Source organism: Dromaius novaehollandiae, chromosome 6 (genome assembly GCF_036370855.1).
Source record: "Dromaius novaehollandiae isolate bDroNov1 chromosome 6, bDroNov1.hap1, whole genome shotgun sequence".
NCBI lineage: Eukaryota > Metazoa > Chordata > Aves > Casuariiformes > Dromaiidae > Dromaius > Dromaius novaehollandiae.
Window position 1 is genome coordinate 40,145,343 of NC_088103.1, and position 23,354 is coordinate 40,168,696.

The 23,354-nt window shown below is 35.8% G+C and overlaps 1 protein-coding gene across 5 annotated transcripts in view; it reads left to right on the forward strand.

Annotated features, from left to right (window-relative positions):
- Positions 1 to 23,354, forward strand: part of ATRNL1 (attractin like 1) — a 567,608-nt gene that overhangs the window by 414,778 nt on the left and 129,476 nt on the right. For 3 of the 5 annotated variants that reach the window (XM_026096163.2, XM_026096166.2, XM_026096164.2), the window contains exon 28: positions 12,377 to 12,484. The exons of 1 other annotated variant lie outside the window; for it this stretch is intronic. In XM_026096163.2, coding sequence (XP_025951948.1) covers positions 12,377 to 12,484 — 108 coding nt within the window. Of the gene's footprint in view, positions 1 to 12,376; positions 12,485 to 13,340; positions 13,623 to 23,354 lie in introns of those variants that run through there. One more of the 5 variants, XM_064514273.1, reaches the window with a different exon arrangement.

The following is a 23,354-nucleotide window of genomic DNA, read 5'->3' on the forward strand; positions in this document are numbered from 1 at the left end:
CGTAAAAGATTCTCACACAGAAAGGGGCATATTGTGGAAGAATATAAAAATGTTCTATGTTTTCCGTTTTGCCAGAGGAAAGTCATGAATACATTTTGTTTGATTCATTTTTTCTTTATATAGACTATATAAGATTGCATAGAAAAAAAGGAACCAATCAATATTCAAAGTGAAAGACAATAATGTCTTTGTCTAAGTTTTCACTTACTATTTATCACTTTTGAAGTCAAGTGAGAGTCTCTAAAAAATAGCTGTCAGGAATTTTACTTGTCCCTAAGTATTTTAATCTGATACAGTTATTAAAACAAGTTAAAGATTGCCATAAAAAGCCTATTAGTAGTTCACTATTTAAAATCCTGCTAGCAAAGTCAAACTGGAGGAGGAGGTAAAGGAATGGGAAAGAGATGTATCACCTTCTGTTGCTTAAAGCTTGCCGTATTTCCGTTGGAAACAGGCCACGTTAGAAGAAAGCAAGTAAAAGAGATATTGCAGTATGAATAGAAACTGTGATGGAAGAATACAGAAATATACTTATCGAAGCCTGGTTATTCTGATGACATAATCACTGCAATCTGTGTATCTTTAAACGCCTAGTTTCTCTTGCCTGTATGAATAAGTATGTTTTAGGAAGCAAGGAAAACTTGATGCTATGCAGAAAACTGTCTTTTTTTATTTGTGTTATTATTTATTTGATAGAAACCTAACTTTTAGTCCATCTTGTGTGAATTCACCACTGTGCAGAGGGCCAGCACAAGGCCTATTTCCCATTTGAATCCAAATAAGCCTCTAAATTATGATTTAAATGATGCATAATGCTCATTATCATGTCTGCAGCCAAAGGATGAATTCTTTACATTAAAATACTTTGTAAAGTGACATCTGTGTGAGGTTCTTCAATGCTTTTCTGTGTTTCACTGTGATTTAAATTACTGCACTGCCAGTGTCTTCAAATAACCATGGCAAATTCAAATTTGAAGTCTGTCAGTTAGAAGGCAAATTCTAAGAATTTATTGATAGTGATTTTTCTTTTAAGAAAAGCCAACTCATGTCCTAACTGCATACAGTTATGATGACATTCTGTTAGCATACTTTTGTCTATTTTAAGAATTTTAACTGCAAAGGTAAATCACTGTGTAATGTAGTTGTATATAGAATAGTATTTGTAGAAAGGCAGTGACTGCAGGACTGCTAAAAAGATGTTTCACACATTGGTTCTTTAAATGAGAATAAGGCTTATCAGATCAAACCAAATGAAAGAAACTAAACGTGGCTGGAGATTTTGACCCAGCTGAAGCTGCTGTCTGGAAAACACCGTCATTCTTGCTAAGGAAAGCTACTGAGCTTCCCTTTGACTATGTCATTGCCACAATCCCGTACTTGGCTGTCTTTTCTGTTGTAAATTAGAATAGATGAAAGCTGTCGAGCCAAGCCAGTGATGGAGGCTAATTTGATGTGATATAATTGATGAACTCTAAATCGTCTCACTTCTCTCTCTTGAAACAGTCTGACTGGAGCTCAAAATGCCAGAGTACTTTGATTTACACTCTCTGTCACTTTTATATTGAACATCTCATTGTGGCAGCAGTGAGGGATTAACTCCTCCATAGTTTTTTCCAATCTGCAGACTATGTATACACACTGAATGGTGCAATGCCTTGTAGAAACACTACTGTAAAGTTCAATTTCCTTCTTACTACATTATTGCATTGTTACCAAAATAAAGAGAGTAGAAACTTGACTTTTGGTGCTACAGATATTTCCAATATGGTTTCTTGCACTTAGCATTGTGCTTCTTATTCTAGAACTGAAATTTAGACTGTAGGATTAACATATTTAATGCTTGGAAGTCCTTTATTTTGGAACTTCTGATCCAGATTAAATATTTTAGGATATGAGACCAGTTCTAGTCCCTTTGTAGCTCACTAGGTAGATGTTTGACCCTTAAATAATTTTTCATTAAAATATTGCAAGCTTCAGACTTCCTTATTTCAGCTGTTCCCTGTCATTTTCCAAGATACTTGAAGTCAGCATAAACTGCCTAGGTTTCTTGGTTTCTTTCAAAAGGAAGGTATGTTCCCTTGCCTTGCTTTCTTAGTTTTACAGCAGGAATGGAAAGCTTTGGAATCAGTATATTGCTCAAGTATTCTTGAGTAAGCACCATTATAGGTGTAATGTCTCACATCTGCTAAATCAGTTGTCTCAAACTTAAAAACAAAATGAACAAATGAAAGCTGCTTTAAATCACATTATTACTCTCATCAGAAAGCAGACCTACATCTGTTTCAAAGCCCTTCACTCCCCCGCACAAAATGAGTTGACTAGGGCCACATGCTATTCCCAGTAGCTACCCCCAGTATGTGCCAAATTCTGGCTGACTTGAAAGTACTAGGTATGATGAACAAGTCTGTAAAGTATGGAATCTTTCTCTGGATAAGCACACAAATTTCAGATTGGTATCTGAGTTTTACCTGGACTAGCTAACCCCCATCACTCTGGAAATCCAAGACAGACAGGATTTCTTGCAAGGATTTTTTTGTACATTCTGAGTGAACAGACTTTTTTGGCTCTTCCTGATCCTGGCTATAGCTCAAAACTATAGCTCAAAACTCAAACCAAGTATTTGGTTTGGGTATGCGAGAAGTACTCTTATTAGAGCTTCCAGGTGGAGCAGTGGAAACAGAAAGAAGGCTGGCAGTGGCAGGATGAGTCTGTTAGTGAAGAAGGAGGCAGGTTACCTGCTGTGACTGGAAGTAACTCAGGCCTGGCTTTTGTAAAGGATTGCCAAGAAGAGTTTTACTCGCCCAACGCAGTAGCACAAGCTGGCATGGCATGCAGGCTCAGCTTCTGTAGGCAAGGCTATACAGCTCCTTACAGCGAGGACCCGTTTAGATAAGGGCAGTTCCATACTGAGACAGGCTGTACTACTGGTAAGCGTGCCTCTCTTTGGTCCCCTTTGCGAGGCAGTGAAAACGATGGTTATTTTGCTTAGTACTTTAAGAACCGAAGTTTGAAAGCATTTAAAGGCATCATTCAATCATGGCACATCACAACTTTATCTTCCTTTATGGTAATGTTGTTTGTGGATTAAGTAGGTTCTGAAGTACTGCTTTAGAATAGTTGTGTAATTGCTAATGATGCTGTGCTTGAAATGTTGTATTTACATTATGACCACATAAGTGTACAAATACTCTCAAGTAATAGGTGATGATACAGAATTGCAGGTAATGATAAAGGCAAACTTCACCTTTATATGAACATGCCCCAGAGTTTTCCTGATCAATATTTTAAATTGGCCTTCTTTCATAATTTTCTAGCTTGTATTTTACAATTTCATTAAAAAATGTGGAAAGAAAATGACGAAGGAAAAGTAACTATGAGTCCATGGTTTATATTTATCTGAAAAATTATTGTTAAGATTTTGAGCATCTGAAATCACTGTATGGGTCCAGATATAGTGCAGAAACTTTGGCTTTTTCTAAATTGGCATAGTTTCAAGGCAGTCATTATAATTTGAACCATATGTTTTCACATCTATTCACATAGGAAACAGATGCAGTGCCTACCACTTTTATTGTCTTTCAGGTTAACAAATGCATTGGCATTATTTGCAAATGAAAATACACTTCTCCTGCACTTGAACCTCTGTTTAAAGTAGCAGTATGTACATTCCATCTTCCTGGCTTTGTCTGTGCTAGGCAGAGTCAGTTTTAAAAAGTGCTTTAATTAAGGCCTTTTTAAAGGCTCATTAATACCTATAGTGAAAAAAGGATACAATCTCAAGCAGTAATACAAGTTATGGGTAATGTGGGAAAGATGGGTTAGAAAATACTTTTTAAATGTTTTCAGATTGGATAACCTGGTGAAATTTATTCTAGGATATTTAGAGAATTAGCTAAAGCTCCGATGCCACCTGAGTCTGTAAGGGATATCTTTGAGACTTTAACTAGGACAGGTGGTGTTCAAGAAGACTGAAAAAGGACAATTGTAATTCCTGTCTTTAAAAAGAGGAGGCAGGAGGAAGAGCTTGGTCATTACGGGCCAGGAAATTTGCTGTTAATTCTCAGGAAAATGCTGGAACAAATGATCATTTAAATAATCTATAAGAACTTAGAAGAAATCAAAGATATGTAGCATTCAATATTGTTTTTTTTAAGTACAAGTCATGTCAAACCAGTCTGATTTCTTGATATGACAGAATGGCAGACCTTTTAGATAAGCAGGAAGAGGTAAATGGTAAACAGCTTGACTTTTATAAGGCTTTCGACAGTGTATCACATAACATTCTTGTAAACAACCTAAGTAAACATGGTCAGGCCAAAAATACTGACATTCGGATTATAATGTAAAACTATATTCTTAGACTAGTTAATTATCAGTGGTTCACCATGAAAATGGAAATGTATATCAAGTAGGGTTCTGCTGAAATCTGATTCTGGTGTTGATTTAAGTGATGGAATAGACCACGTTTATTACATATGTGACTATCATTGAAGTAAGAGAGACTGCAAACATATTGTAGGACAGAATTATAATCTAGACAAAAGAAGACAAAAGAGCCTGAAATAATTGGCTGGAATGCTGCAATTCCGCAATTCTGTACTTGGCAAATGCAAGAATCTGCACTGAAGAAGGAATAACAACCTGCAAAAATGGGATAGGGGGAAATGGGCTTGTTAAGCATATTTCAGGAAATGAAATGGGGTTGTAAGGGAGCAGAAGTGAATATGAGTCATCATACTTGTGTTGTCCCAAAGATGCTGGCATAATATTAGCAACAAAAAGATCTAAGGCCTTTGAAGTGACCCTTCTCTTCTGCTGTATCACTTTGGGGATCCACTGTTCAAGGAGAATGTCAGGCAATTGGAAAACGCAGAGGGGAACATTGAAAATCTGAGCAGGAGTGGTGAGATAATCCTGAAATATCTGGTTCTGTTTAAACTTCAGAAGGTTAGGGTAAACTTCAAATTCATAAAGAGCTCCTGTAAAGAAGAGAGTATGTTTTCTTAGTTGTAGACAGGGAAGTGCTTTCCACTGTAGACAGGACAAGAAGCAATTGGCTTAAATGTCAGCAGGGAGATTTAATTTAGATTTTAGGAAAGACCTTTCTGAGATGGGGACAGTCAGGCACTCTCAATTTCCGGAGCACCTGTGAAACCTCCATTACTGGACCTTTTCAAGAAACTTGCACATGTGCTCGGAGGATCATAATCCCACTGCAACCTGCCTTGGTGCAGGATGACCGTGCAGAGGTGGACAAGGTGGCCTTGTGCTACTCTTTATCCCCATTTTCTTTTATTAGACAGTATTGACTATCTTTAAACCTATCTGAATTGCCATAGAAACAACCTGAAACTTGATTGCAGAGGTGGGGATAATCAGTTTGATATCTGTTGATGGAGAAGTCTGTTGTCTAAGGTAAGTAACTAAAGCAGCTTGTAACTGTTGTGGTAATAAAGGATAATATTCAGGGTGCCTCATTTCAAAAACAGTGGCTCAATAATATGGATAGGATACACTGTGATTTTGTTAATGTAAGGTAGTTTCATACTGTGTCTATTCCATTTATAAACATGGCACTTATGTTTAAAGTACTACACTAACAGTGTTAGCAATTCTTTAGAAGGTGTTTTCAAAAGCATTTATTTGACACCATTGTAAATGAAAGAGTTCCAAAGATTAGTTTGCATAATCAAAGATACTTGAATCTCTCTTTTATATTCAGCAATAATTAATTTTAACACATATTTTAATATATTCATTTATAAATAGCTGTCCTTGGGCAAATACAGTAGAATGTTTTATGTGGAAACATTTTAACATATATAATTGGTGGATCTTGTTCTCTTTTTCTGTGCACACAGAATTAGTTTGCAAAATAAGTATTTTTAGAAACTTTCTCTGAATTGAAAATGGCTCTGCTAGCTAACAGCAAAGTAATCACAGTTTGCTGAAAGGGTTTTTTTAAAACCACTTGATTAGGAAGAAAAGTGCAGTTCTGGGGTTAGCAAGGCTTGCAGAAAGACTTAAGTACCTCTTGAGGAACCTTTAAAATGATTATTGTTACAGAACTATGTAAACGCGCAGCATGAATTCATAGTGCACTAAGTGAAATAGAAGATAATAGGATTAGGTCTCATTTAGCGCTTCTTAAATTTGAAAGCAGTGCATTCTGGTAGAGAATTGAATTTTGAGCTTATTATTGATTCTTAGCACCCAAAAAATCTTTCTATGGTAAATTAATTTTTAGGGGAAAATATCTGAAGATTTGATCAGAACCTTATTTTAGCATGAGCCTCCAGTTGTAAATGACTGGCAAATAAATACAAACCACCACATCATTTCTGTTGTAATCAGCTGCTTTTTATGCTCTCACTCCTTTAGAAATGGGAATTCTGTTCCAGAACCAAAATGGTTCTAAACCCGAAGTCACAGTAGATTCACATTTTGCTCTTTGCTTACTAATGTGCAATACATTAAATATCTGTTCCTTGGATCTAGCAAGAAAATGACCTTTTCAGGGCTCATCCTTTTTTCTCATTTTTGATTTGTTCAAGGGAAATTACAAATGACTGGTATTTGGTTTCCAAAAGCGATACATAAAAACTTGACCTTTTGGTACTGTTATTTTTTGGGATGTGTACACTGTATTTTAAGTATGTCTTAGCTGTTGTTTGCTGGCCTATGTCTAGTTTAAATAACCCTTCATTTTATTCAGTGTAAAGCTAGGAGCAGAAGTATAACTCCTCTCATTTTTTTCCCATGACAGACCTATACACACCCCTGAGATAATACTTTTCTTCAGGCAATTTTAAAAGAAAGTGGTGTGGAATAGGCTCTGATATCTTAGGAACTTTCCATGTAGCCTGTTACATAGTGCAAATAGCATGTCATACCGTCTCCATTGCTGTAATATCTAAGTGTCTACTTGAGGGCTCCCTTGTGTCAGTGCACTTCCCATTTAACCGACCGGGAAATGAGTCACAGAAAAGGTAAGTGAACAGGGCTATTGAGGAAGTTTGTGAGAAAGGACAAATGAATCTGGACTGTCAGACTACTGTCTTAGGCATGGTTATTCCTGCTGCTTCGTTTCCTAAGCCAGCTTTTGTCCAGCTTCTTAAAGTCAACATATTTCCTGCAAAAAACAAATGATGGGCTTTACACTTTTCCAGTGAAATCAGCTGATTTGGAAATTAGCCAAGTCCAGTAAGCTATTCAATGAGTAAATAAGAAATTCTTCTCCTTTCCAGCTATATAAATAGCTAATTTAATTTGAAGAGATTTCTAATACCAATAGTTACAATGAGAAAACTTATAGAGAAGGCAATCTTTGTCTTGTACAAATTAAAGCAAATGATCAGAGCTACACTGAATTATCGCTATGTGTAATTCAGTTTGAGAATGAGAATTTAAGATTTTTGAAGAGAATTAAGCTGTATTTCTAACTGAAAGGCCTTTGATCTCCAAGTCAGATGTGTGTGGTCATTTAAACCTATTTAAGTTACTGCTGTTGATTAGATAGGGCAATAAAAAACCTCAAGAATGTGTGGTGAATGACTGAATAGTGTTGCTTACACAGACTGTTTGTTTTTGCAGGGCTGTACATTTATTTATATTTATTTTTACCCTCAAAGTTTGTCAACTGCTATATGATCAAAGTTAGTCAATGCACCTCTCTTTGATGTTTTGATGTTTTCCTTATTGCAAAACCCTTTAAAACACTTTTTTTTTCCCCCCCCTGAAAACTCAGATTTAACTCATAGTGTTGTTAGTGCTTTAGTCATAGCCTTTTGGTGTCATTCATAACAGCAGTTCATAGCACAGAAACAGGAGATGAAGAGACTAGGTCGTAATAGTAGACAAGTCAGAGGTGAGTGATGAATAAGCAGAACAGGAGGTTCAGATCAGACGTTTGGAAAACTGTGTCACTAGGAGGGTAGTGCAACACTGGAACACGTTGCCAAGAGAGATTGTAGAATCACCATTCTTTAAAGTTTAAAATACTCATCTAGACAAAGCCATGGGTGACCTGATCTAGTGTTGGCAGTAATCTTGCTTTTGATAAAAAAAAAGTTCCACAAGGTGAAAGAAGAAAGCCTAGGCAGAAGTCTACTGTTATTAAAATATCCCCTAAATAGTCATCCTTCCAATTGCCGTATCCTTCCTTACACCTGAAGCAAGGTACTGAGACTGCCTGCCTCTAAACAGTTGAAAGGAAAACTTTCTTGTCTGACTGCCAAAAGTCTTCCTAGCACCTTACAAGTGCTTGCCCCTGCTTGTCCCTCTCCTAGGTGTCACTCTGTCCCATGAACTTTGGCAAACACACTTTTCTGTGCACGCTTTATGGCACATTCTTTATCAAACACCTTGCTTCCGATGGGCTAAACTATGGGTGCCAACCAGCAGCAGAAAGATCTTTTAATTGATTTGCCTATTCATCTTATTCTGGTACTAAAGTGGTCTCATCCTTTCCAGCTATCCTCATCTATCAGTCTCTGAAGAATATCTGTTACTGTCCAACAAAGTCAAATTACACCTGTTGTAGTTCCTAAAGTCTCATATGTTTTATTAGAGTTTTTAAACCCAGGCTTTCCTAGGAGGTTTATACGGAAAGATGAAGAAAACATCATAGATAAAGCAGAGCTAGTCAGAAGAACAGTATCACATTCCACAGGAGAGACCAAGTCTTTAAAAAAAGTGTCATTATAAATAGGAAAGAGAAAAAACAAAATTTTAACACTTAAAATACACCTAAAATACAAATGGTTTGAAAAATATCAGCCTGGGCCTACCGGAATGTCATATTTGGTAATCTTATAGCATTGTAATTTTTGCCTGAAGTGTTTTAGTATACCTGAATATGAGATCAACATTGAAATATTTTGAGTCTAACTCTAAATATTGTTGACCAAAATAAAAAATCCAAATGAAACATTTCTACTTAAGAACTTTGCAACAAACATTTTTGCTCACAGAAAATTATAAAAGTTTCTGTGGAACATCTTAATTTCAACCAAAATGTATTGATAAGAAGAGAATAATCCCTGTCAGAGTTTTTCTGATCAACTGTGAAAGTAATTTGTATACCCAGGAAAATATTTTCCTGTGATATGTTTATAGGTGGGGAAGCCGGTCCTATTTGAAAGGTACTTATTGAAAATTTGAGCAAAATTCAAAATTACTATAATCTGTGGACCAAGATTTCTGCATATCCGTGGACAGTCAGGTGAAATTTGTATTTCCATGAGAAGAGATTAATTACACCAGAATTACATTTTTTATAAGAAGTATTCTCAATTATATGGGTTTGAATAAGAAATTGGTGGGCTAATTTATACTATCCTAAAGTCCTACTGTTCTTCACTGATGACAAATACAATTATAGTTAAGAAAAAAACCCCTATAATAAGATATAATTTAAAAATTAAAACTTTCAAGTGGTTGCATAGTTTCAACAAAATAATAGAGGTGCCTAAATAACGAATCTTTTCAATACTCATGGACTTAATGAGATTTAAATTTACAGTAAAGCTTTAAAACAGTTGTCTGATCAGTCAGATAAAATGCTCGTGAATTTCTCAATTCTGCGAGGAAGTCAGAGTTTGGATTTCCCATAATTTTAAGTGAATATTTAGGCATGATCTTAACACTGAATATTATAAAGGTAAGGTGTCAGATATTACATGGCAGTAATGTCTATCTGGTTTTGTCTCTAAGTAAATATCCCTAGTTACTGAGGAAGTGTGAATTTATTTTGGTTGTTTGTTTAAATGCAGTCAACTTTTTGGGGTATGGGAATGTAAGTAAAAACAGTGTAGTTCCACTATCCTATGTTTATTCTACCTGAGCTATGAGGAGAACTGTGTTTTTCTATCTCTTTTGGCTGCTGAAAAAAAGGTAAGAAAGAGTTTCTTCACTCTTCTTACAATACCTATACTTGGATGAATTCTTAGAGAGTTTTCCTAATTCTTGGCCTATTGGCTGAATTACAGGAATTTCCCCTTACCTGTATGAGCTACATGGAAGCAGCATGTGACTGGAGCACAGTGTCAGACCCGAATACCACCCGAGATGTGATAATCTAACTCACAAGATTTTCTGTAATTCACAAGATTTTCTGTAATTCAAACTTTGCTTTTGTCCCAATCTTGATACATGAACAGTTGCAAATAATGGGAGTCAGTGACTTTTTCCATGCACAAAACTGATTTTAAACATCACAATATCTTACTGCCTTTCTCCTCATTCCCCCTTATTTCTCCTGTTCTGCACCTTACAGGGAGCTTTAAAATGCTGAACAAAAAGAAGCAGTATTTTGAATAGAGCACTTTTCTTTGATGTGCGAGTGCTTAACTGCCAGATTCAGCAGCACTTCATGTGTAGCTGAATATTTTAAAATTTTCATTCTTGTTTAAAGAACTAATTAAGAATCTTTCTACTACTTTTCTCAAATGATGGAGTATCCAAATTACAGAGACTACCTTGTGAATGATAAAGTTTTACTGAACACATGGCCAGGAGCAGAGGTGAAGAAAACTGCTAGTCTTAAAAAACACAGGCCATATATAATACACATTCTTGTATAACCTGTATTAAGTAAATCTTTTAAATAATCATTTTTACATTAGGAGCATAGGTTATTCTGCTCATTTAACTGTTTTCCCCAAGCAATTCAGTGTATTAAAAAAAAAAGTTTATTTTCCTGTTAAAAAGTAAGCATTTACCAGTACCTCTGTAGACTATAATGAGTTCCATATGGCTTGACTACTCTAATAACACTGTTTTCTTTTGTTTTTGTTATTTTGGGGAAAAAAAGGAGCTTGATGTATTAATTTTAGCATCCAGTGACTCAGTAGTTTTATGCTTTAAATTTTTGTGATCTCTGTTAAGTTTTTGGTAAGACTGGTGGATCATTACAGTCCCTTCTGGCTGTAAAATCTATGAATATATTACACTGATAAATAGTAGATCAGTATACACAAACTGCCCAGTTTCTTTTTCAAATGAAGGTTAAAACTTTAGTTTTTAACTGTCTAGGTATTTGAATTGGGCTTCTATTTATTCTGAATGTAGATCAGGTAGTTTCACGAATAGACCTATCAGTTATTCGCTTAATATGATATAGCGGGATCCCATTTGTCCAGGTGCTTACTGACAAATACATTGAATGTTTATAAAAAAGGGCACATGGGAATATGCTGGAAGGTAGTTCGGTGACTACTGTACTCTTTTGATTTTAGTGTTACTAGTGCTATTTTAGATTTCTAAAGACAATTTTAAAATGCAGATCAAGAAAGAATGCATGAGAATTTTACAAAATAAGCTTGCTGCGTTGTTACAGACTTTAAATCAAGAGTGTTTAATAATAAGCTGCAAGCGAATATTTGCTTGTACACCTTCTGTTATTTCAAAGGGTTTCTGTACATCACCATGCTAGCATCATTGAAATTCAAAGACCGGTATCTGCAGTTTTAAGCTTTCCAAAGAAATAATAGGGAGTAAAACCCTAAGAAAATGAAATTTAGATCTTTTCTAATAAAATATTTTTGCAAGCGTTTTGTCTTTTCAAGATGCTGTGACATCCTGTTCAGTTGAAGGAGCACACGACTTTAATTGCACGACTCATTCACTTTAAATATTTAATAATACTTTTATTAGTTGCACTGAACCAGCGAAGTAAGATCTGTAATATCTAGTGCCGGTCATCATTTTTATTCATCATGGTTTAATAAACGTTATAATTACAGATTGAGGAAGAAATATGAGTTAGCTTTGTGGTTTTGCTTGGGACTTCTGTGCACATTGGTGTGATTGGAAAGATTATACAAGCTCTGTGAGCATAACTGGGCATATTTAGATACACTGATGCAGGCATCCCAATACTGACACATTATTCTTCATATTTAAGTCACTGCAGAAAAGATACTGCATAAAATTACAAGTCCTGACACTATTAACTCCATCTGGCATAGTACAGAAGTATGGAAATTTGAAGGCCAAGTGAACTTGTTCTTGGCAGGCGCTTTAAGGCATGCTTTATCAATGGAATTAGACTTCAGCTATTTTTACCAACCATTTCCAATATCTGCTTCCAACTCACACAAATGCCTAAGTTATTTTGAGTGCACAGTTAGTTAGGGGAGCTTTCATTTGGAGATTTTGTCTGAGTTCAAGCTGAAAGACCATTTGCAGACAACACAAGCCCTCCAGGTTCAGTCATCAAGTAAATGTGGATGTGATGATTTATAATTTTGATATTATAAATATGTCTATTTGCATGCTATTTGCATTCTTATGTTTTAATGGGAGGTATGGTAGGATAGCCTAATATCTGTGCATTTTTTAATGTTTTGTTAAAAAATCATTTTTTCCCCATCAGCAACTTATGCGAGAGCGACAGCAGATGGCCAGCCGCCCCTTTGCTTCTGTCGATGTAGCACTGGAAGTAGGAGCTGAGCAAACAGACTTTCTACGAGGGCCATTAGAGGTAGGAACAGTGGTGCTGACAAGGGACCATTGTGATTTGCATATTTATATTGCTAGTCTCGTCTGCATCTGCTTCTGAAACCAAGCAGTGTCTGATTACCTGGAACTGACAAGTCTCAGCTACATATGTTATGCCATTTCAAGGCGCATAGTTTTAATAGTATGACATGAGCTGTAACAAAAGCCACTGGAGAATCTATTAGCCTTGGCTAGAGTGACAGTCAGCTCACCTGGCAGTGCTTTCTTGATGGATAAGAGCTGAAGGAATTTAAGATACCTGCATTAAGGAGGAAGCAAACCTCCTGCTCAGTCCTTCGAGTACATAGTGCACCCTAGTTAACATCTATCTTAATTAACAGAGATTACAGCAACCAACCAAATAAATAAATAAAGCAGCTGTGAGTTGAATTTCAATATTCTGTCTTATATGTACAGGTTTAAACAATACAGAGTATACCACTGCATATTTTCATTTGTGGATAATGGCTACATTATTGCATTCTTTTATTGTAATTGCAGTACAATGAAAAAGAAATAATAATATGCAAGGCAATGTACTATTGGAATAGTGTAATAATGCATGAAATGCATTCTGGAAGTTTCACCTGCAAACAGAGGGAGAATTTCAATATGTGGATAATAATGGATATCTAATCTAGGCTGGGATTTGGTAAAACATAATCCTCTATTCCTTTACTTTTATTTACAATATTGTGTTTACAGTTATTACTTTATCTTATTTATGGTGGGACCTGGGAATGGGGTGTGATAGCTCTGAAATCTTTCCAGATTGTACTTTACTTTTCATTGCTGCCAATTCCTCTTAAATTCAAAGCTTCTCTTACTTTTCTCAATAGCCTCTTTCAATGGAAGATTAAATACACTCTATCAAATCTCTGAGGTTCATGGAGGAGTGAGCAATGTGAAAAACAGATTCACAGCAGCAAGAAAAAGAATCAGCTCTTGAGTACATATGAAATTGAGGCTCTCTGTCCTGTTACTGTATAGGAAGCAATCACAATTGTTCCTGCTGACATAATTTAAATACTTGGAATAGATAGTGCGTAAAAATGTCATATCTCTTTGAAGAAGCTTTGTTATTTTCTGACCAAATACTAGAACACTGAACCCCCCATGTTCATCATCTTTCTGTCTCCTTTTATCTTGGATCAGAGAACCTCTCCAGCTCCCTAGACTGAGGACACAGTATACTGTAGTTAAAAGTTAACTTTTTTGAATGTGATTTCGTTTTTTCTATACTTTTATCTGAGAACATTTTCTGTTGTCTTTTCAGGCAATGGGTGGGAGCTGAAGAGTCCGAACTCTAATTTTGTACATACTAATTGTTTAATTAAACTTCAGAAGTAAACATCACAAGTTAATTACCACATTTTCTTCTCTGGTATCTTTTATTTAGCAACTAAAAGAGGTAGATGGGGAAATGTTTTAATTTTATTTTACAGTTTTTATGAGCTTTTTCCTCCTAACCTAAGTATTTTCTAGCAATTGTTTAGTGTTCCATATCCATGATGTTTTTCCTAATTAATATACAGATATACACAGAATGGAGACCATTCAGAGTTTCCTTGGCATTACAATACACTGATCTATATCAAAACAAAGCATTGTGCTGAAGATTAGATGAATATGATTCAGGGTATGGAATGGTCTCTGATGCATACTCTGTAAGAAAGAGCTATACTAAACTATTTCAGGTCTATTTTGAATTTTCAGAAGAAGGCCAATAAAAGTCATAGCTGCCATTCTGTTTTTCATTCTCAGCTGTCTTTTGCCTGAAGAGGATTTGGATCATACATGTATTGCCAGCATGCAATGCTTAAACGCACGGATAGCATGAAACTAGATAGGTAGACATAACTTTATTTTGTTGGATTAAGTTAGAGTCACAAAATTATTTTCATAATCCTGCGATAGGTGGTGCCCATTGTGTTCATTTAAAGTGAGAGATTTTTCAGTAAAAATGAATAACATGCAGTAACTTTCTTCAAAATGTTCCACTTGCATTGTAGAGGCCTTGCACTGACATACTGTGAGTTCCAATTTTAATGGTGATGCACTGCATCCCCTCACCTCATACAATATCAGTTGATATTGTGTGTTATTCACTGATGCTTTGGTCCAGATATAAAGTCAATCACATTGCTGGTATACTTTTATTGACGTTGTAATAACTTCAACACTTCCAATGACATTGTATTGATCCATGGATCCTTTGAGCCCAACATACTCTCATCAATATTTTGCGTACATTACTACAAGTCTCCTTTCAACTACATAGTAAGAATTCTGTTCATTAATGTCATTTGGCTTACAGGATGGTGATTTTGTACAGCCAGTCTTCTATAATAATATTGATGTTCTGATACATTTCAACATTCATGTGATTCTATGTATGATAATTCTAGTATGCCATTTTTTTTGGCTCTTGTTTTATTATTTGAATTTAATTTTAAATATCCAGAACAACTGTTTTACTATAAGGTTTTAGGCATTTTTTGTCCAGTGTTTGGAAAGAATGTCTAAAAAAGAAAGAATCTGGATTCTGTGCTTAAAATGATTGACTAGTTTAGATAGTTACAATATAATTAATAATATTTGGATCTATGTTCGGTTAGCTGCAATTGGCAAGAGGTCAAAATAAACTCTTGAAAAAGTTACAGAGGAATGCTGAATCTCTTTTATTTTGGGCTGTCTTCCTATTTTTGAACCTTTATCAGTCAGTCTATCTTCCTTAATATTTTGGCAATAAATTGACAATACCCAGATATTAAGACCTTCAAAAGACGTTAACCTGCATCATATTCCTCCTGTTTTCTACTGACTGAGTACATTTTCAGGCATTGGCAATAGTCTTTGCTCTTCCCAGTTTAAACCATAGCATTTATTTATCTTTACTTCTTCAGGCTGCCTTTTTACGTAGTTGTAGAAAAAACCCTAACATCTCATCCCAAGCAGCTTCACATAGGTGGGGGTGCAGTCTGTTCATGAGCAGGGGAAGAAAACACCAGAAACTGCTTGTTCAGAGGGTATGATAATACTGTGATATTTTGTGATAGTTTTATAATTGTGCCGGTACTAGAATCATGAAAAATGAAAATGGCATCATTGATAAATAGATACAACACTTCTTGCCACTCAGTGCCCCAAGTGCTAAAACATTTTTTATTCCTTTTTATTTCTTTTTTCTAGACATCTAAGCCATTTTCAGACATAGCTGCTTTTTGCTGCTCATCAAATACCAAAAGCTAAATCATTCAGGTTTTCTTCATATTCTGAGTCTCTTATAAGGCAATTTTTTCCCCAAATATAAATCCCTTTTGAAGATTCACTTCCACTATGCTGCCTACAGTCATTTTAGTTAATCTGTATGTTAACTGAAAAGAAATAAAAATGTTTGTTCCATCCTGTTTGCCCTAACTTCTGGGTACTTGTCTGCCTATTCATAGTCTATTAATTTTTTTGGAACAGAGACAGATTGTTCCTGTGAAATATGGTGAGCAGTACTATAAACTCTAATGTATGGTTGTGCTAAGTCTCTGAACAGCAGCATCTACTCTGCTACATCTGCTGGAATAAAGACAGATGCATTATTGCCTGCATAAGAACCAAGTGCAGATTTGCTCTTGTGATGGTCATACTTTTGATATCTGTACAATACAACCTGGATATACTTTTTGCAAATCAATGTTCTTTAATAATTATTTCTGCAGATAAAAATGCGGTAATCCTTTCAGTCATTTTTCCATTGAGTTAGTGCATTTCCTGTAGAATTGCTACAGATATTAGATCGTTCTGTACTTCTGACAAAATAAGATGGTCTCCAGAATTTTGAATTTAAAATAAAATCTAGCCTTTTTTCTCTAGTAAGCAGCAGGTAATATTTACGGTACATTAAAAAAGTTATGAATTTCAGACACTTATAGTAAGCATGAAACAAAGATCAGCCATTATTTCCCATTTATTGGAGCAAAATTGGAAGTGATTCTCCAACACTAGTAACTATCCCCATGCCAAAAATGTCTATTAAAAATCAGAGCGACTAATTAAAACACAGTAAAAACTGTACCAGAGGTTTGTGGGGTTTAAGTAATTGAAGTTCATATTAATAAGCTCTGTTGCTGGTTTCTTCTGCCAATAGAGTGTCAGGACTTTTTAACATGCTTTACAAATAAATCTGGTTAAGTTGGGTTCATTTACTTGTTTAATTTGAATAATTTAATAAGTTTTGAAATGGCAATGTAATTATACTTCATTATTTTGTACCAATGAAACCAGTTGTATGTTTTGTCAGCATTAAACTTGCTTTATTTTGATGACATAATATCTAATATTGAAAAAGAGGCTCTTTCCCTCTTTGTTACAGGTCATCAGATTGTCCCATGATATTCTCAGTTCCTAAATTTAGTCTTGGTCTCAGGGGCTAAATTAACTTCCATTGTAAGAGGGTAACAGTTTTTTGAAGATAATGATGAAGTTGTTCCTAGATGGCCATCCTGCTTTCAGTGACCATAAAAGCAATAATTATTTGGCATCAGGAGCTATCAAAGACCATTGTACCTGCACTTCTTGCTTACTTAAGAAGTCATGTGATAGAGTTTTTAACGTTGCAGATGTTGCTCACACAAGCCTATTGGGCCAGCTGAACTCTGGACACTTAAAAAAACCTTTTAACAATATTTTTGTATAAAATACTAATGGACCTGATTGTTCTTTATTGTTACGGTGGTACAGAGTGTCTTGTGGGACAACTAGATGTTCTCCAGGGTAGGGGAAAGGATAGTTTTGCTGATTAATTTATCTAACTGTATCATGGTAAGTGCTGAGGAAGGTGTAGTGTCAGGTGTAGGGTGCAGCTTGTGGGCTAGTACAGCCTTGATAGTGCAGGACAAATTGCAGGTTGTTCTGAATGGTTCCAGGGACTGCAAAAGCCCCAGCCTGACTCAGAAGCGCAGAAACAGTTTGCATACACATACCACATCTGCTCTTTTCAACATCATTCAGAAAGCTGGGTTGCGCAGATTCTGTTTGTAACTTAGCCCTGAGAAGTCTTTGGACGTATATGTGAAGACCTGTAGGTGTTTCCAGAACTCTCACCCTTTAGTTTGATTCCCCATTTTCCTAACTAATATTCTTCTTTCCTGGTAAAGTTTTTTATTTGTTTGTTTTTGTTAATTCCATGTTTGGATTAACCAACTGATTATTAAACTACTGATTCTTCTTTAGATTATTGTGATATTACATACTGGCAGAACAAGGGCTTCATAAAACATGACCTAACTACTGTTCACTTCCACCTGAAGGCCTACTTGCACTGTGAGAGCTGTGTTAAGAGAGTTTGTATAAAGGAGATTCAAGATCCTCACTCTCTGTTCCTCTCACAGCTGGCTGTAACCTTGGTTTCTGCTCCCCCTGATTCAAACAATTTGTAAACATCTAAAAGGAAACAAAGAGACTGGTATAATCATTGCTGAGAAACTGTGTCGAACCAGTCTGAGTTCTTTTTCTGTCAGGGTAACGGGGCTGTGGATAGGGTAGAAGCAGTGAGCATCTTAGTCGTTGACTTAGACTTTTGACAGATGGGTTGACACATAATATCCTCAAGCGAACAAACTAGTAGAACTAGATCTAGATGAAACTACTGTGTGGGTGTGAGACTGGTTGAGAAACAGTACTCTGAGAGAAGCAATCTGGCTCACTGTCCAAATGCAGGTATGCACTGAGGGGTTTTGGGGGGCTTCTGCTGAAGTCAATTCCGGGTCCAGTTTTGATTAATGACCTGGCTGAAGGAATTGTGAATATTCTCACTGAGTTTGTAAACAGTAAACAAGAAGGAGATACAAGAACGCCGTGGGGGACAGGACTGGAGCATAAAGTCACCTTGGCAAGTAGGAAAGATGGTCTGAAGTAATGAGATACAATTCAGTAAGCATACATGCAAACTAAGGCAGGAATAGTTAACTGCACAAATGCAGGATGGGAAATGACAAATGAAGCAGCAGTTCTGAAACAACAGACTGAGGATTGTAGTGGATCAGAAGCTGACTCTGAGTCAGCGCTGTGGTGTTTGTGCATAAAATGAGCTCTATCCTGAAATTTGTGAGCAGATGTATTGTCCACAAGATATATCTGTAAATCAAGTTCTGTTTGGCATTGCAAAGGCCTCAGCTAAGTACTGTGTCCGGTCCGTGGCTGAGCAGCTCAAGGAGGACCAAATGAGAATCTAGATGAGAACAATGTGAGCAATCAGAGACTTAGAAAATTCAGCTACAAGGAAAACTCAAAGAAATTGGAGTAGACTATTGAAAAGAGTCAAATAATAACCTTCAAATATGCAAAAGGGTAGTAGCAATCAGGAGGGCAATAATCTTTTCTTTGTGTGCACTGTAGGCAGCAGGTGGTGTAATGGATTTAAATTGTAGCAGGGGAGGTTTAGGCTAGATATCAGAAAAAAGTTCTCATCATAAGAGTGAATCACTGGAAGCAATTGCCTGGGGAGGCGATGGAATGTCTTTTATTAGAAGCTTTTTAGAAGAGATTGGACAAACATTCTCAGGAACCGTGTGCCCATAGCTGCATTAGCTTCTGTCCTTTCAGTTCTGTTTTTATTATTGTTCTGATTGACTCCTAGCTCTTTCTTCTGCATACTGTCTCAGAATTTTCCATTTGTGTTGTTTGAACACCTTGATTTCCTTTGTTACACTATTAGTTTTCTATTACGGAATATTCCTGACCCTCCTCTTCACTTTTGCTGTTACCTTAATTGATTCACATCCTCAGCTTCCTTGCAAGATTAGAAAATATTAAGCCATCTCTGACCCACAGTTGTCTTACTTCTTCCAATTTCTCCATGACTGTAGGTTTACTGAACATGATCTCCAATCCATGCTGGAATAGCCTCACTTTTCTCCCTAAAGTCTGTATTCATGACATAATTATTTCTTATTTTAACTAGTGCATTGCCATTTTTACAGCCTTTCAAAATCCAGACATTCTGTATTACTAGATCTCAGAGAAATGTAGTCAGATGATAATCCCGACAGAAGAAAAGAATCTATATGGGATCACCTTTTCTGTTTTTTTCTATTACTCAAACATTATACTAAATTTGGTTTCCACTGTCTCAAGAACTCCATTATCTTGAGCTACACTTTGACCTTAACTGCTCAGTGCATTCTTCTCTGCCCACTCAGTCCTGTTTATCTGGAAAACTTTCTTTCTCCTAAATTATTGAGTCACTTTATTTTAAATACTTCCTTCAAATCTTTCTTTTCTCCTTTGCAAATGATTGATTTTCCTTAAGCACCCTTTTGTGATACCATGTATGAGGGATATTATATCTTATATAAAAAGTCACATTCTGTAGTTCTTTCCATAGAGAAAAGCACTCACTTGAAAGCAGAATAGTTTAGTCTCTCCAATAACTCCTCCCTCTAAAGTGTGCTGTTTGTCACAAAATAAAAATTATAGATTTCACACTATTGATTTGCTAGTGCAGTAGTTATATGCAAGAGTGTCTCTCTGCCTAATCAAATATATTTATAAATGCATAAGACTTGTTGCTTCTCTTTAAATTTATGTCTAGAGATATGTGAAAGTTCTGAGCCCGTGATTCTGAACAGTTGCGCATGCATACTGGTCACACCTATGATTTTTTGTGTCTTGTGTACTAACTCTAGTCATTATAAAGTGTATAAAAGTTCAATTCCTTGTCTAGGAATCAAGTTAACAATATCTTAAAAATATAAATAAAATATATATTTTAGAAATATAAAAAATATAATAAATATTTAAAAAATTCTAAGTAATAGTTTTCTCCTTTGGCATAGGGAAAGCTAATAATAGTCTGAAAAATGCTTCATAGAATAAGCCACATTATCTTTTAACGTGGACCACAGTTATTTTGATTTTGTTTATTGCTAAAATATATGCTAACACCTCAAAACTTGCTGATGTCTCGACAGAATCCTTGACCTAGAGAAGCTTTAAAAATTTTAGATTCGTTCTGGTATGTAATGAGTTTCTAAACTTAGAGAAAACACATTTTTAATCCCATAGTTCTCTTGTTTGAATACTCATTTCTTTTGACTCAGTTTACCCTCTTGGCTAAAGATACATTGTAAGAATGCCTTAAACATGATGTATAGGTGATTTATATAGGTTGATCTCCTAATATCTCGTGCTAACAAGAAAGTAAAGCCTCTGCTTATTAGTTTATGAGCTTTAGGATCTGTGAATCCTCGGTTAGTTTAGAAAGTCTAATTTTGTTCAAGTTTTTTGATAGAAATGTATCTTTCCACTTCACAAAATTTATTTTGCACATGTACTGCATAATCAGATGATTGCAGAAATTGCTTGGATAGAAATACACAATTTATGTGGAACAGAATTGCCAACAAATTTCATGCTCAATTGAAACAATTAGCAGAAATTTTGGCTGACTAAGTAAATGTAGGTGTTTCAGCAGTATTGGCATGCTGTGAATAGAAATTGTTAAATTGTTCTATTATGCATAGTTGCAAATTGAAAGTATCAAAATACATGTTCTGATTGTTTTCAAGCAGAAGTGTTTAGCTGTGTCTGTAAATGTTATGAATAATGACATTGTACATGTTCTGTGTTCATTAGGATTAATAAATACAATGTTGTCAACATCTTATTTTATAAAGTAGATATAAAATTCAGTGAATGCAAAGCAAAATATATATGTATGTATGTGTAGGATTATCTTTGAACAAGGCTTGTTTATGGGAATCTTGCCTTGGGATACAAACCATGGCAATGAGATTTATCCAGAACTGTTTAAACTGAACACACTAAAGTATGGAAATAATTACACTATCAGGATAATTAAAGAGCACACTGATTGAAATTCTTCTTGATTGGCTTTATTGGGCCATCCTGTACACTTTATTTGTACAGGCCATTCTCTGACAGGCTGCTCTTTCAACCTACATGCATTTTTTTAGTGTTTCATTTTTTCTAGATCAAATGCTAATTCTCATCTTCAAAATAGGATATTTCTCCCTTTGAAAGAAAACAAAGAGAGGAAAGGAATGGATATAGAAACTATAATCTCTTACCAGCCATTTCCCAGGTTTTGATGAAACTAGCTACTGCATTGTGATGTTTGATATTTGGCAACTTGTAGTTCTTATCTGTACCTCAGAGGCTTTAGCTGAATGCCATTTCCTGGCTCTGTACTTGAGGTTCAGCAATACATATTGAAACTACAGTGGACAGGAGCTGCTGTTCAGTCACTCACAGTTGTCTTGTGATTTTAAAATGATAGACAAAAGTGCAATGCCTTTTATTTTTTTCACATAATTTTCCAACCTGCATTTCTTGGTAGATAATCTAATAGGTTATATCAGTTTTCACTGGAGTTTATCAAACTAAATTTGAGTCTGAAGTGAATATCAATTCACTGTCTAGAATGCAATCTGCCTGCAGTGGACAGTAGATGATTGAACCTCATCTAAACCCAAGAGCCATACAATTTGTTTATTTTCCAAGACTACCTGACCCACCAGGCACTTCCCTACTTAGTTTATGGACTCTAACTTTCACAAAGTTACTAGCTAAACTTTGCCTGCAACTGCAGAAAAGACTGAAATACTAGGTCTGGTCAGGACTGCAACTAAATCAAATAATTTTAAAGGTGGCTACCTTTTTCACAATATTGTAGTGAGTATGACATTTGTCCATGAGGTAAAAAAGCACTGAGCCTGAGAGGGACTGTATCTACTTACCCCTAAGGATCTTGAGTGCATGCACACTGATTTTTACAGCAAAGAAGAATGGATTAATCATGTGGATGGAAGGAAAAAAGCCTGGAGGGAATCTGACTACCCTAATGATCTGGACACTCATCTGGAAAGGGGCAGAACTGAGCTTTCCATGATGTTCAGATATAGTGTAAAACATTCCAACAGGCAGAATACAGAACTGTAGAGTATACTCTTTCCAACTTGGTGTCTAACTTTGACACTATCTGCTGCTTTTGGCATTATTGCTCTTGAATTTCCAGTTGCACAGCTGCTCATTTTCAAGGAATAGGATGGAGCGTGTACCTGTTTAGGTAAACCATGACCCCCCCTGGGAGTTGAGAAGAGCCCCCTCAGTGCTCTCATTACCTGGGATGCTACCTGGATCACTGCTCTAATGTCTGTGCTATCGTACGGATGGCAAGTGCCAGTCCCACTCTTGTTACATGCCCATCATTAGAACTGGAGGAGTATGCTATCTAGCATTTCTTCTTGTTCCCTGTGCTCTCAGTGGAAGAGTAGGGGACCTATATTTTAGACGGATTAATTTTTGCCTCTGCATATTTTGAGAGGCAGTTTCTTTTCACACTGAGTATTTAGAAAGATATGATAGTAATTGCAGGCAGACTAGATCACTTTTCTGATGTGAGGAACGCAGAATTTCAAAGAGGCCATGATGAGGCTGTGTATGTAAGTTGTAGAAGATGGATTCCACTTAATGGCTTTAAAAAAGCAGAGGTAGAAGCACTGCATATGGTGTTAGTTTTAGTAATAATCTCAACTTTTTTCTATTACATAAAATGTCATAAAATTCTTAGAGGTTGAAAAATGGATCAGCCTAACCAAGATTTAGGGCCTAATAGTATGTTTCCTTAAAGGTTCTGAAAGCGTTTTTTTCCTTGTAAAATTGCTTTAGTAGAACAAAGGATTTTATAAAGCGTGTACTGTGGTAAAACAGAAGTTACAAAGGCAATTGGACTGCAGTGAAATCAGGACGATCAGTTCAGTAAGTTTGTATCAGGGCCATCTCTACAACAGGAACTCCTTTAAAAACTAAGCTGTATTTGTGATATGTGATTATTTCCA